The sequence below is a fragment of the Crotalus tigris genome, unplaced genomic scaffold (genome assembly GCF_016545835.1).
Source record: "Crotalus tigris isolate CLP2741 ecotype Arizona unplaced genomic scaffold, ASM1654583v1 scf7180000019553.37968852642:3898890, whole genome shotgun sequence".
NCBI classification, from domain to species: Eukaryota; Metazoa; Chordata; class Lepidosauria; order Squamata; family Viperidae; genus Crotalus; species Crotalus tigris.
This window is the reverse complement of record NW_024097591.1, coordinates 3,337,167-3,349,789: the sequence shown is the minus strand read 5'-3', so window position 1 is coordinate 3,349,789 and position 12,623 is coordinate 3,337,167. Positions and strand designations below refer to the sequence as shown.

Below are 12,623 nucleotides of genomic sequence, written 5' to 3'. Positions count from 1 at the left end.
AAGCACACACACGCACAACGCGCATTTAAACATGCTACGTACAACACGCTATATCAACCTACACCCTTCCTTGTAAATAACATAACAAATGTTTTAGCATAAACGTCCGGATTATAGGAGGGAAAACTCGGCTGGGGGCTTCAAGAGCAAACCCCACAACGTTTTTTTTTTGAAGGGGGGGGACTCACTTTCCCACCCAGGCTGCCACTTCCAAAGCCGCCATCAAGGGCTGCCCTGCAAGCAGGGCTTTGCGGTAGTCCAGCCTCAAAGCTTTTGCAGCCGGGGCGTCAGGGGCTATGCAACGCGGCACCGCTGGCCGTTGTCCTCCATAGACCCCCAGGCTCCCCCCGTCCTCCCCCCCCCTCCGAGTCGGGGAAGGGAATGAAAAATATATAGCTGTCTTTCCTGGTTGCTCATCCGGCGGGCTCAAGGACCCGCGCGGACACCACTTCCGCCCCAAGAGGCGCCTGCGCATTGGCACCCTGCTCTGCGGCGGCCGAGCGGCGGCGTCACGCATGCGCCCCTGGGCGGGGCGGGCCAGCTACGGAAGCCGGCGAGGAGAGAGGAGGGGGCGTGGCCGGTCGCGTGACAGCGCCCGGTCGCACATGCGCGCGCCGCCGAGCGGCGTGGGGGGGGGGCGGCAGAGCAGCGGCGGCGGCGGCGGCGTTCCGGTCGCGCCAAGATGGCGGAGGAGGCGGGCGAGGGGTTGCCGCGCTCCGTCCTGCCGGGCCCGCTGCGGGGCGGCGGCGGCGGCGGCGGGGGTGGCGGGGGCTCGTCCTGCTCCCCGTCCCCGCCGCCGCCCCTTCCCGCGCCGCCCTCCGCCCCGCCGGGCCCGCGCGTGGTGCGCATCGTGAAGTCCGAGTCTGGCTACGGCTTCAACGTGCGCGGGCAGGTCAGCGAGGGCGGGCAGCTGCGCAGCATCCACGGGGAGCTCTACGCGCCGCTGCAGCACGTCAGCGCCGTCCTGGGCGGAGGGGCGGCCGAGCGCGCCGGGGTCCGCAAGGGGGACCGCATCCTGGAGGTGTGAGTAGCCGGCGCCCCCCGAGAGCCCCCGGCCGGGAGGAGCAGGGAGGGAGGGAGGGAGGACCACGGCGCCCATCTTCCCCGCCTCCGCGGGGCAGCGGAAATGCCCCTCCGATCATGCACGGCCTCCCCGTCACTCCTGGCTGAGAAGAGGGGTAGGACTACAACGCCCATCCTCCCTTCCTTCAGAGGGTGTGCCCCTCCCATCATGCACGGCCTCCCATCAGTCTTCATCCAGGATTACAGTGCCCATCTTCCCCACCTTCAGAGGGTGTGCCTCTCCCATTATCCATAGCCCGCCCATCCATCCTGCTCTAGGATAGGACTACAGAACCCAACTTCCCTGCTTTCACGGTGTGTGTCCCCTCCTTCGTGCATAGCCTCTCCATCAATCTTGGTCCACCAGAGGGACAGAACTACAGTGTCCATCCTCCCTGCCTTCACGGGGTGAGTGTCCCTCCCATCATCCAGGGCATCCCCATCAGTCTTGGCTGAGAAGAGGGACGGGACTACAGCGCCCATCCGCCCCACCTTTAGGCGGTGTGCCCCTCCCATCATCCATAGTCCTCCTATCCATCCTTGGGGGGGGTCTCTGCTCTTCCTAGACCCCCAATCTGGCAATTCCCCCTCCCCAGTCAGAGTCTCCCCCCATTTTAAAACCCATTTTAATCCATTTATTGGACTTGAGTCCACCCCAGTTGGAGTTTTAAGAGTGGGCCACAACTCCCATCATCCACAGCCAGCTGGGGCAGGAATCCTCTCTCATGCAGCCAAGGGATGCCTTGACCTATGACTCCCACGTTCTGCAGAGATAGGCTCTGTAGTCCATACCTGTTACTCCTTTTAAAGGGGGGGAGCCTTGGGGTGGGGCCGGTCTGATAATTACAATTATTTTTGCAAGCTTTTCATTGAAGGGCAGGGGAAAAAAAGACCTTTAAAGGGAAAAAGAATCCTTAAGTTACCTGAGTATAAAACATCCACATTTGGGGAAAAAAACCCCAAAGGGACATTTTTTAGCAGGATAGCAATATTTTTATTGCGGCTGGCAATATCCTGGAAGCAGGTGCATGGACGGTCTTCCTTCTTTTTTTACAACCTAAGCATAATTATTTAGCACAATTGCCCCCGGGCTGCTAGCTTGTCAGATGCAATCTGGGATCACAACTCCCATGAGCCTTGCCCAGCCACCGTGTCCTCGGTGTTGTTACTGCTTAACCTCCGTGCCGATTTTTCCAGCCGGGAAAATCTCCTTAAAGGTGGCACATTTTTCCTAAGTCGACCGCATGCTCTCTAGGCAACCTGGGTTTTTTTGCCTCTTATGCTTGGAAGGTTCACGCCCACCAGCTGCAAGGAATGGTGGGTGTTGTAGTTCTCAGCCCCTGCAGGATGCCAAGGGGCTGATGCTTAGATTTGAGGGGGTCTCCAAGAAGTTATGGCGACAGGTCCACTCAGGGAGGTGAAATTGTTCTACTGAAATCCTGATATGGAAGAAAAGAATAGAATAAAAACTTTATTGTCACTTTAAATGTGCACTAATCAGCATATATGAAAATGAAATTTCGTTGCATTCAGCTCTCAAAACAATACCCCACAAACACACATATGTGACACAGAGAAACAACAGAGACTTCCACAGACACCAAGTAAAATAATGTTGGCGTTTAAGCCTTTGTGTGTGTGTTGGGCCAGCTCTGATCTAAACATTTTTTAATATTCTGACATTTTTGGCAGATGTTGCTAGGATCTTACTCTTACATCCCTGTGGAAATAGAACATGGTTAGGCACGGCTGCATATCAGCAACGGTTTGATTAAAGACGTGGCTGAATCTTTGTGAGCGGGAATATTTAAACTTTTTTCTTTTAAAACCCAGGCCTGCTTTTGTTAGCACAGTGGTTCTCCACCTGTGGGTCGGGACCCCATTTGGGGTCGAACGACTATTTCACGGGGGTCGCCAAACAACGCAGTCCGCCATTTTTTTCCCCCTTTTCCTTAGCTGTGCTACTCCCTTTTATTCTATTGGCTTTTGAAAGCCAATGGAATAGACTCTCTTGAATAGAGTCTAATTCTATTGGCTTTCCAAAGCCAATAGGAATTGTCCAGGCTGTCTCTGCCCTGCTGAGCCCGCCAAAAGCCCCATTCTGCAATTGGTGCTGCACCAGTTGAGTAGTCCTCGACTTACGACCGGTTGAGTAGTCCTCGACTTACGACCGGTTGGGGGCCGCAGCATTAAAAAGGTTGAGAACCACTGTGTTAGCAGGTGGAAACTTCCCAGGTCATCGCTAAAAGGTGATCTTTGACACAGGCACGTACTTACGACTTATTGTTAAATTAGTCGCCCGGTTCTTAAGCGAATCTTGACTTTGATTGTCAGAAGGTCACAAAAGGGAATTGCGTGACTCCAGGATGCTGCGGCCGTCGTAAATATGAGTTGCCACGTATGCAAATTTTGATCACAAGCGTGTAAACCAGGCAAGGTCTCCGGGTGACAACTTTTGGAAAGCTGGATTCGTCTCCAGGGCCTGTTCCTCTCCTTGACACCCTCTCTTTGTTCAGTTTCCGTTTTGTGGTGTCTTTTTTTTTTCGTTTGTTTGCTTCATTTTACTTTCGAAACGGTAGTCTATTGTGGCTTTTTAATTCCTTGCCCGCTGTGCAGTGTTTCCTGGAGAGGTTTAAATAGCTTTTTCGATTCTCTGTGGCCGGTATGCCAGCCTCACAGATTCTCCTTTGCCTGTGTGTGTGTGTTTGTGTGTCTTCCTTTCAAGTTGTTAGCTGTCCATGAAAAGGAGGCTGGTGGAACGAGCAAGATAAACTTTTGCTGAGTCCCAGGCTGATTATTTATCTGCAAGGACCGAGTAGCTGTTAACCCGAAGTTTGAATAAAAAGCTGGCTGTTTTTTTCAGACTCCTTTAACGGCTTTTACTGTGGTCAGTTCTTCAGCCGTGGGACATTTTCATCCTTGGAAGCTCCTAAACAAACAGAGAACCTTTTATGCATAAATTTATACATTTATGAAATTTATTGATACATTTCCAAGTGCCTCCCTAAAGTCTAGGCCAGGGCTGGGAAGCCTTAGCAACTTTAAGACCTGGGAACCAACTCCCAGACTTCTGGCTGGGGAATTCTGGGAGTTGAAGTCCACAGGTCTGAAAAGTTGCCGATGTTGGAGAGGCCTGGTCTAAACACATTGAGAGTCAGTTTTTGCTTTATTTTTAGTAGAAGCAAACATTTGAGCACCCCTCTCTAGGAGCGGGAGGGTTCCAACTCCATGGTCCCTGGCTCTCTTTGCAAGCCCCGATTGTTTCTGGATGTTGATGTTTCCCTGCAGCCAGACTTCTGGCTGGGGTGGGCTGAAGGAGCCGCTGTCACATGCCGCTTACTCAGACCCATGTGCTGGCATTGGCTGCCCTCTTGCTGTGTGGCTGCCTTTGCTGCATGGAGGAAGTAAGAAATGGAGAAGAGTTAGCGTCTCGGCATGCAAAGTGCGTGGCAGAGCCTGACTCATTTTGCTTCCTAGCTTCCTTGTGACCGGCTGGATATGCCAGGGCTGAGAGGTGGGTGCCACTCCTGGGCTGGACCAAGTAGGTCCACCAGCCGTGTCTCCAGCGTAGCCATCATCTATCTCTAATCTCTCTATCATATCTCTTGTCATCTATTTTCCTTCCTTCCTTCCTTCCTTCCTTCCTTCCTTCCTTCCTTCCTTCCTTCCTTCCTTCCTTGTAGCTATCTATCTAGCTATCTATCCTCAATATCTTTATCGTTCTTCCCTCCCCAGAAATGGCGTGAACGTGGAAGGGGCCACCCACAAGCAGGTGGTGGACCTGATCCGAGCCGGCGAGAAGGAGCTGATCCTGACCGTCTTGTCGGTGCCCCCGCACGAGGCCGACAACCTGGACCCCGGTGACGACTCCCTGGGCCAGTCCTTCTACGATTACACGGAGAAGCAGGCCGTCCCCATTTCCATCCCCACCTACAAGCACGTGGAACAGAATGGGGAGAAGTTTGTGGTGAGTACCAAACTAGTTGCCCTTCCCTGGCTTTTGCCCTGTCTGCCTAACTCCCCCATGCCTGCCCCCCCCAGGCAAAAATGAATTGAATTAAAAAAAGGACAAGGGGTGACACGATAGCAGTCTTCCAGTATCTGAGGGGCTGCCCCAAAGAAGAGTGGGGGATCCACCTATTCTCCAAGGCCCCCAAAGGCAGGACAAGAAACCATGGATGGAAACTGATCAAGGAGAGAAGCAAGTTGGAATTAGGGAGAAACTTCCCAGCAGTGAGGACAATTAACCAGGGGAACAGATTGCCACCAGAAGTTGCAAGCGCTCCATCGCTGGAGGTTTTTAAGACGAGATTGGACAGCCACTTATCTGAAATGGTAGAGGGCCTCCTGCTTGAGCAGGGGGATGGACTAGAAGACCTCTGGGTTCCCTTCAGCTCTTGCTATTCTGTTAGAATCTCCTGCTCTGTCTGCCTTTCAAAATGGCCTCTTCCCCAAGAGAGCAATTTAGTGAGATTTGCCCCATTTTATGCCCCACTTCTTGCCACAAGTTAAGGGAATCCCTGCGGTTGACAAAAGTATTTTTTTAAAAAAAATCTCCTTTCTAGGTTTACAACGTTTACATGGCGGGCCGGCAGCTGTGTTCGAAACGCTACCGGGAGTTTGCCATCCTGCACCACAACCTGAAAAGGGAGTTTGCCAATTTCACCTTCCCTCGTTTGCCCGGGAAGTGGCCGTTCTCCCTGTCAGAACAGCAGCTGGACGCCCGGAGGAGGGGCCTGGAGGAGTACCTGGAGAAGGGTAGGTGGGGGGGGCTTTGCCAGGAAGGGGAGCAAGGGGGGGGAGGGTGTCCCTCCTTAAATGCAGCCTGGGTGGTTTCTTTGTGCTTAAAGGGTGGCTGAATAAGCCCAAAGGCTAAGCAGTGTTTCTTCTCTCTCAGCATTTGCTCAGAGTCGCCTCAAACTGCAAAATGGGCAGCAAATTATTATTAATAATAATACTCAGAACAGCCTATATACTCAGACGTTACTTTTAACAGCTCTTAAAGGACCCTTGGTTAGGACTTGAACTGTTATGTTATTCTCGCTTCCAGACTGTGAATCAAACTGAAGGTTATATCAATAATACAGTTAATAATAATGGAATGTAACGCAATGCAATAATATATCATATCATCTCCTATAACATCACTCACAATACAACATATAATACAGGGGTTTTCCAACTTGGCCCTTTGATGACTTGTGGACTTCAACTCCCAGAATTCCCCAGCCAGGCACGCGTGCCTGGCTGAGGAATTCTGGGAGTTGAAGTCCACAAGTCATCAAAGGGCCAAGTTGGAAGACCCCTGATACAATACAATACAAAATACAATACAATACAATACAAATACAAAATACAATACAAAATACAATACAATACAAAGTACAATACAATACAAGATACAATACAATACAAAGTACAATATACTACAATAAAATACAATACAAAATACAATACAATGCAATGCAATACAGTACAATACAAATACAATACTGTAAATATTGGGCAGTTTAACCGGAAAGGGACAGTGAAACATTTGAAATCTTGTTTCATTTTTTTTCCTTCTGGATGTATGGGAAAAGCCCAAATGCCAGTTTCTTAACCCTTCCAGCCCCACTCTCTTCTCCCCCCGAGACCCCTCCCACTCTAGTCACAATTCTGTCCTGTCCCCCCCCCCGCAGTGTGCTCCATCCGGGTGATCGGGGAGAGCGACGTCATGCAAGAATTCCTGTCGGAATCGGACGAGGTAGGCCAGCCAGAGGGAGTCGGGGGGGGGGGCTCTTGGGCGGTGGGACGAGGTCTCCTCGCCCTGCGCCAGGCTGTCGCTCTGACCCACCTCTGGGTGGCCAAAAAGGGGCTTTCCCTCCCAAGAGGAAGCCGCCTCTTCAACCGGGCTGTTTCTCCCCAGAATTTCAATGGGGTGTCGGACGTGGAGCTCCGAGTGGCCCTTCCAGATGTCACCACGGTGACTGTCCGGGTGAAGAAGAACAGCACCACCGACCAGGTCTACCAGGTAGCAAGGGGGTCCTCCGGGGGTGGGCAGCTTCTCGGGGGCTTTAGAGAAATTGGGGGCGCAGGAGGGAACTGGCTCTCCAAATGCTTGAACGGACAGGAGCTTCTAAGAGTAGATTTGGCTTCTTACGCTTCTGAGCTTCCAAAAATGTTCTAGTTTTTAAAATGCATTTCATCCTCCCTCCATTTACTTCCTTCCTTCCTTCCTTCCTTCCTTCCTTCCTCCCTCCCTCCCTCCAGGCTGTCGCTTCCAAGGTGGGGATGGACAGCACCACCACCAACTACTTTGCCTTGTTCGAAGTGATCAACCATTCTTTCGGTAAGGAGCCTCCCTCGCAGGGCTGCCCCCCTTCTGCGCCTTGAGAGGTTTCGTAGGGGGACGCCGGCGGTGGTTTTAGGCCTGAAAAGCCAATTGGGGGACTTTGCGATGGCCCTCACCTTCAGCCCAGCCCACCTCACAGGGTTGTTTTTATTGTTGTTGTCCTGGGGGAAACAGGAGGAGGAAGGTACGTTCGCCCCCTTGAGTTACTTATAAAACAACAGGATAAAATCCTAATATGTGAATAAGCAGGTACGTGTCTCCTGTTGAGTGTCTGCAGAAAACGAGATGCCCCTGAGGCTGGCAGAAGATGGCAGTCGCCCTCCGCGGTGGGACTTGTCCTCTTGCCCATCCCATTTCTCTTTGTCTCCCCCTCAGTGAGGAAACTGGCCCCCAATGAGTTCCCCCACAAGCTCTACGTGCAGAATTACACCTCGGCCGTGCCGGGAACCTGCCTGACGATCAGGAAGTGGCTGTTCACGACAGAAGAAGAGATTCTCCTGAACGACAACGATTTGGCCGTCACCTACTTCTTCCACCAGGTGGGCCCCCCTTTCGGGCAAGCCCCGGCCCCTGTGCGAGGCGCGGGGTCCCCCCTGGGGATCAGGGTAGGAGGAGGCCGGCTAGTGGGCGAAAACCTCCATGTTTCCACTTGGGGCCCTCTTGAGGGCAAAGGTCTGCTCTGCTCAGGAGGCCCTCCAGATTAAAAGGAGGATCAAGTGATTCTTCTCGGAAGGAGAGAAGATCACGAATCGGGCAATGAGCGGAACGAATCTTCCTCCAGGAGGGCACGACCACCTGGGAGAAACTTTAGGGATCTGCTTCTTCCTTCCGTGTTATTCCCCTCAGGTCTTCTTCAGTTCTTCCCCAAGCCTTTGACTTGATCGGCCGCCTTCCGCCATGAGGACTAGAAGCTTGTCGCAGAGAAGCGGGAGGAAGGAGGGAGGTGTAGGAAAGCAGCAAACCCCTCCCTCTCCGTTTTTGGAATAGTCCTTTGACCCCATGTTTTCCCCCCCTTCCCCCTCCCAGGCGGTCGACGACGTGAAGAAAGGCTACATCAAAGCCGAAGAGAAGTCCTACCAGCTGCAGAAGCTCGGTGAGCAGAGGAAGATGGTCATGGTAAGCGCTAGTCCACTTCCGGTGGGTCATCCAGGTCACGCTTGTCCCAAAGCTGCTGTCTTTCAAAAGGCAACTGGACTTCCTTGTTTTTTCTTTGAAGAGGTTTCGCTTCCCATCTGGGAAGCTTCTTCAGGTTCTGGCTAAATGACGGAGGGAGGGAGGATATGTATTCCTGGCAGTCATCTGAGAGGCATTGAAGCCACCGGGAGGTCACCTGAATCCAGACCCCAGGATTCAGGTGACCCTGAGGGCATAGATACGCCTCCCAGCGCCCTCAAGGACTCTCAGGGAGAGTGCCCACGACCAGATGGCTGCAAGGAGCATAAATCCATCCTCCGCCATTCAGCCAGAACCTGAGGAAGCTCCTTGGTGACGAGAAGCGAGACCTCTGTGAGAGAAAAAACAAGAAAGTCCTGTTGCCTCGCGAAAAAGCACCTCTGGGACTTCTGATAGGGAGCCTTTGAGTCACGGGCTCTGGGCATCTCCTTCCCACAAGTCTGCATGCCGCCCAGAATCACAGAATACAGGCAGTCCTCAACTTACAACAGTTTTGTTTAGTGACAGTTCGAAATTACAACGGCGCTGAAAAAAAGGGACTTAATGACTGTTTTGCTGCCCGAGGTTGTGGGTGCTTCATCACTGGAGGTTTTGAAGAAGAGATCAGACAACCATTTGAGCAGGGGGTTGACTGGATGACCTCCTAGGTCTCTCCCAACTCTGTTAGTCTGTGATTCTATTTATTATTATTATTATTCTATTTTATTCTATTCCGTTGCAGAGAGCCAAGTAAGATTCCTTGGGGGCCTGGTTGGGAAGGCCTGGTAGGTGGAGAGACCCTCCCCAAATCTTTCATCCTCTTCTCTCCCCCCCCCCTTCCCCGCAGTACCTGAACATGTTGCGGACGTGCGAGGGCTACAACGAGATTGTCTTCCCCCACTGCTCCTGCGACTCTCGGCGCAAAGGCCACGTGATCACAGCCATCAGCATCCAGCACTTTAAGCTTCACGCCTGCACGGAGGAGGGCCAGCTGGAGGTCAGCCCCAGGGGACGGCCGGTGGGTGGGTGGGAGGTCTGGCTCCTTTTCCAAGAGATCAGACCGCCGTTTGTCTGGAATGGTATAGGGTCTCTTGCTTGAGCAGGGGGTTGGACTAGAAGACCTCCGAGGTCCCATCCCATTCAGTTACTCTGAATGGGAATTAGATGAGTGGAAAAGGGATTTCGGTCTGGGCTAGGCGGGTTGGTATCTAGAATAGAACAGATTTATCTTTATTGTCCTTGTGTAACTCAGAACGAAATTAAGCCAATTAAGCTACAAGGTAGACCAACGTTTAGCTAGTGGACTTCAATTCCCAGAATTCCCAGCAGGGCTGGCTGGGGAATTCTGGGAGTTGAAGTCCACACAAAAGTGGCCCTAGGTTGGGAAACAGTTGGTGCAAACAGACTTAACCTGGGAAGTGTCCGACCTCCCCCACCGCTGGATGCCTGTGTGTGTGTGTGTGTGTGTGTGTGTGTGTGTGTGTGCCCTTGTGGATCCGCACCGATCCTGCGGGGATCCCTTCCAGAATCAAGTCATTGCTTTCGAATGGGACGAGATGCAACGATGGGACACAGACGAGGAAGGGATGGCCTTCTGCTTTGAATACGCGCGGGGAGAGAAGAAGCCGCGATGGGTCAAGATCTTCACCCCTTACGTAAGCAGAGGGGGGGGCGGCAGAGGGCTGGGGGGGTCCGGACCCCTGGAAAGAGGATGAAGCTGGCTAGTGCCTCAGGCCCTGAATTCGAGTCTCTCTCTCTCCCTGCAGTTCAACTACATGCACGAGTGTTTCGAGCGCATTTTCTGCGAACTGAAGTGGCGGAAGGAGGTGAGGGTGGGAAGGGGTGTGGGGAGGGCTGGTGCCGTCCACTGGGAGCCCCCTCCCTCCCTTTCCTGGAAGCCAGGCAAGGCGCCTTCCTCGGAAGTCAGGCGCGCTCTGGGTTCTGGCGCTAGAAGTCCCCGGCGCCTGCCCTGCCGTCCTCAACTTGCTCCCGTACCTCCCTTCGACAGGTGGAAGAAGAAGCCACCGACAAGGACAACAAGAATTGCGGTAAAGACAGTCTGTGCAGCAAGGTGAGGAGGGGGGAGCGAAGGGTTAGCTGTTCGTTTTTATTTGATTAAAACTCAGCAGCCCTTTTTCGTGCGGCTGCTGATAAAAACAGGATCGCCAGCATGATCGCCAACGTCCGATAACGGATATGGCACATGAGGAAGAAGAAGATTTTATTTCATTATTTTATTTTACCATACTTTCCAGCGTATAAGACGACTTTCTAAAGCGCGGAAATTGGCGCCAAAGTTGGGGGTCGCCTTATACGCCAGCAAATACGGTATTTTATTTTATATTTTATTTTATTTATTTTATTTTATTTATTTTATTTTATTTTATATTATATTATATTTTATATTTTTATTTTGTTATTTCATTTTATTTTTTATTTTATTTCATTTTATATTTTATTGTATTATTTTATTAATTTTATTTTTATTCTTTTATTTATTTATTTATTTTATTTATTTTATTATATTTATATCCTGCCTTTATTATTCTGTTCTCCCTCAGTGAGGTGTCCCACTTTGAGGAGGAACTGGGGGGGGGGGGAAATAGTCTGTCTCAGAGGAAATAACACACACACACACACACACACACACACACACGCTCGTTTTCAGTGTCTTCCCTTCATTCCCTCCTTCTTCTCTTCTAGAACATCTTCCAGTTGATGCGGACAGAGCACCGAGACCTTGTGACTTGAGCCGCCTCGGACAGCCGACCGGCCGACTGAAAAGCGTATTATCCTTTTTCTCCCCCCACCCAAAAAAAACCTTTCCTGAAAAAACCCACACAAAAAAATTAACACTTTTCAAAACGAGGAAAAGAAAAGAGAGAAAGAGGGGAATGGTTTGCTGTATTAAACTCATATTAATTCCATTCGTGAATGTCCTGTTAAGCAAGGGGTGGGGGGGAGGGAGGGGGGAGGGGGGTGCAGGGAGACCACCATCATCCAGATCGAGGCTTGTGGGGGGCACCCGGTTGGTTGTTGCCAGCAATTTTTTTTTGTTTCATTTTTGGTAGTTTGATCTCTGCCATTTTCGGAGTCGCCTGTGGTCGAAAGGTAGACGGCGCTGAACATTTTTTTCCGGTCGTTTCCTTTCTTTTAACAACTGGATGGAGACTCACACATCCATTTGCACTGTCTGAGATATATCTGTATGTATGTAAAAACAAATATATGTAGAGAGACAAACTTATCACGCCCGTATATATATACATATATATATATATATATATATATACATATATATAATTTTTTTTCATATTGATGGATTAGAAGGATTCCTAAGTCAGCTTGTGTGTTCCATATCTGAGCTCCGGGCCAGGGGTGGTGGTGGTGTGCTGAAACACAATTTGAACCCTGTTGTGTTTTTTTTAAAACAAAAACAAAAAAAAAAAACCAAAACCACCCAGATTTTTGCGGTCTTTCTCGTGAGGAATTTGAATTCGCAGCTTTAAGACGGCTCAGCGCTGAAGTTCAAACTTTGAAATAAAAAATAAAAATAAAAACTGGAGCTTTCTGGCCCAACCCTTTGGATTTAAAAATATATATATATATATGTGCAGCGGTGGGGAAAAAAAACTCTTCAATCCTTTGCAAAATTCAGCTTCCGTGCTTGTCCCTTTCCCCTCCCTGCGGCCTTCAAGCGTGTGCCCACAAAAGCTATTTTTCCCTGCTTAAAGCCCTTTTACTCACTCCTTACTCGGCAGTTGAGGCCTGCTTTGTCCCTGGGCAGCCAGTTGCTAACCACAAACACCGTCCCGCAGCCACACCGGGTTGCAGGAAGGGAAAAACCGGTGGATCCATTCCCATCCTTAGAAAAATGTGGGTGCTTTTTCAGTGTCAGGGAGAGCCACTTCATGGCAACACCTGCCTGGGGTGGCAGAAAAGGCGTCTGCTGCACCTCAGCATGGCAAGGGAGTAACGGTAACCATGTGCCCCCAACCTCAAGAGAGATGCTTTCAATTGCACTAAAAACTCTCCAGTTGCTCCTGTGCAAAAAGACCCTTCTGGATGTTTTAGG

The 12,623-nt window shown here is 50.9% G+C and overlaps 1 protein-coding gene across 1 annotated transcript; it reads left to right on the top strand.

Moving 5' to 3' along the window:
• Positions 1–661: 661 nt before the first annotated feature.
• On the top strand, positions 662–11,475 carry SNX27 (sorting nexin 27). The gene is made up of 13 exons (XM_039363123.1): positions 662–1,023; positions 4,798–5,029; positions 5,628–5,820; positions 6,744–6,808; positions 6,971–7,075; positions 7,315–7,393; positions 7,772–7,935; positions 8,423–8,512; positions 9,396–9,545; positions 10,075–10,203; positions 10,315–10,374; positions 10,557–10,619; positions 11,252–11,475. Exons 1-13 carry the CDS (start codon positions 683–685, stop codon positions 11,297–11,299), a joined length of 1,719 nt encoding a protein of 572 aa, XP_039219057.1. The 5' UTR covers positions 662–682; the 3' UTR covers positions 11,300–11,475.
• Positions 11,476–12,623: the final 1,148 nt, after the last annotated feature.

Bases quoted from the DNA above. Each gene is read 5' to 3' on its own strand.
- SNX27 (XM_039363123.1), top strand. From the start codon at position 683: ATGGCGGAGGAGGCGGGCGAGGGGTTGCCGCGCTCCGTCCTGCCGGGC. The intron at 6,809-6,970 runs GTAGGCCAGCCA...GTTTCTCCCCAG, and splicing joins TCCTGTCGGAATCGGACGAG to AATTTCAATGGGGTGTCGGA. The intron at 7,076-7,314 runs GTAGCAAGGGGG...CCCTCCCTCCAG, and splicing joins CCACCGACCAGGTCTACCAG to GCTGTCGCTTCCAAGGTGGG.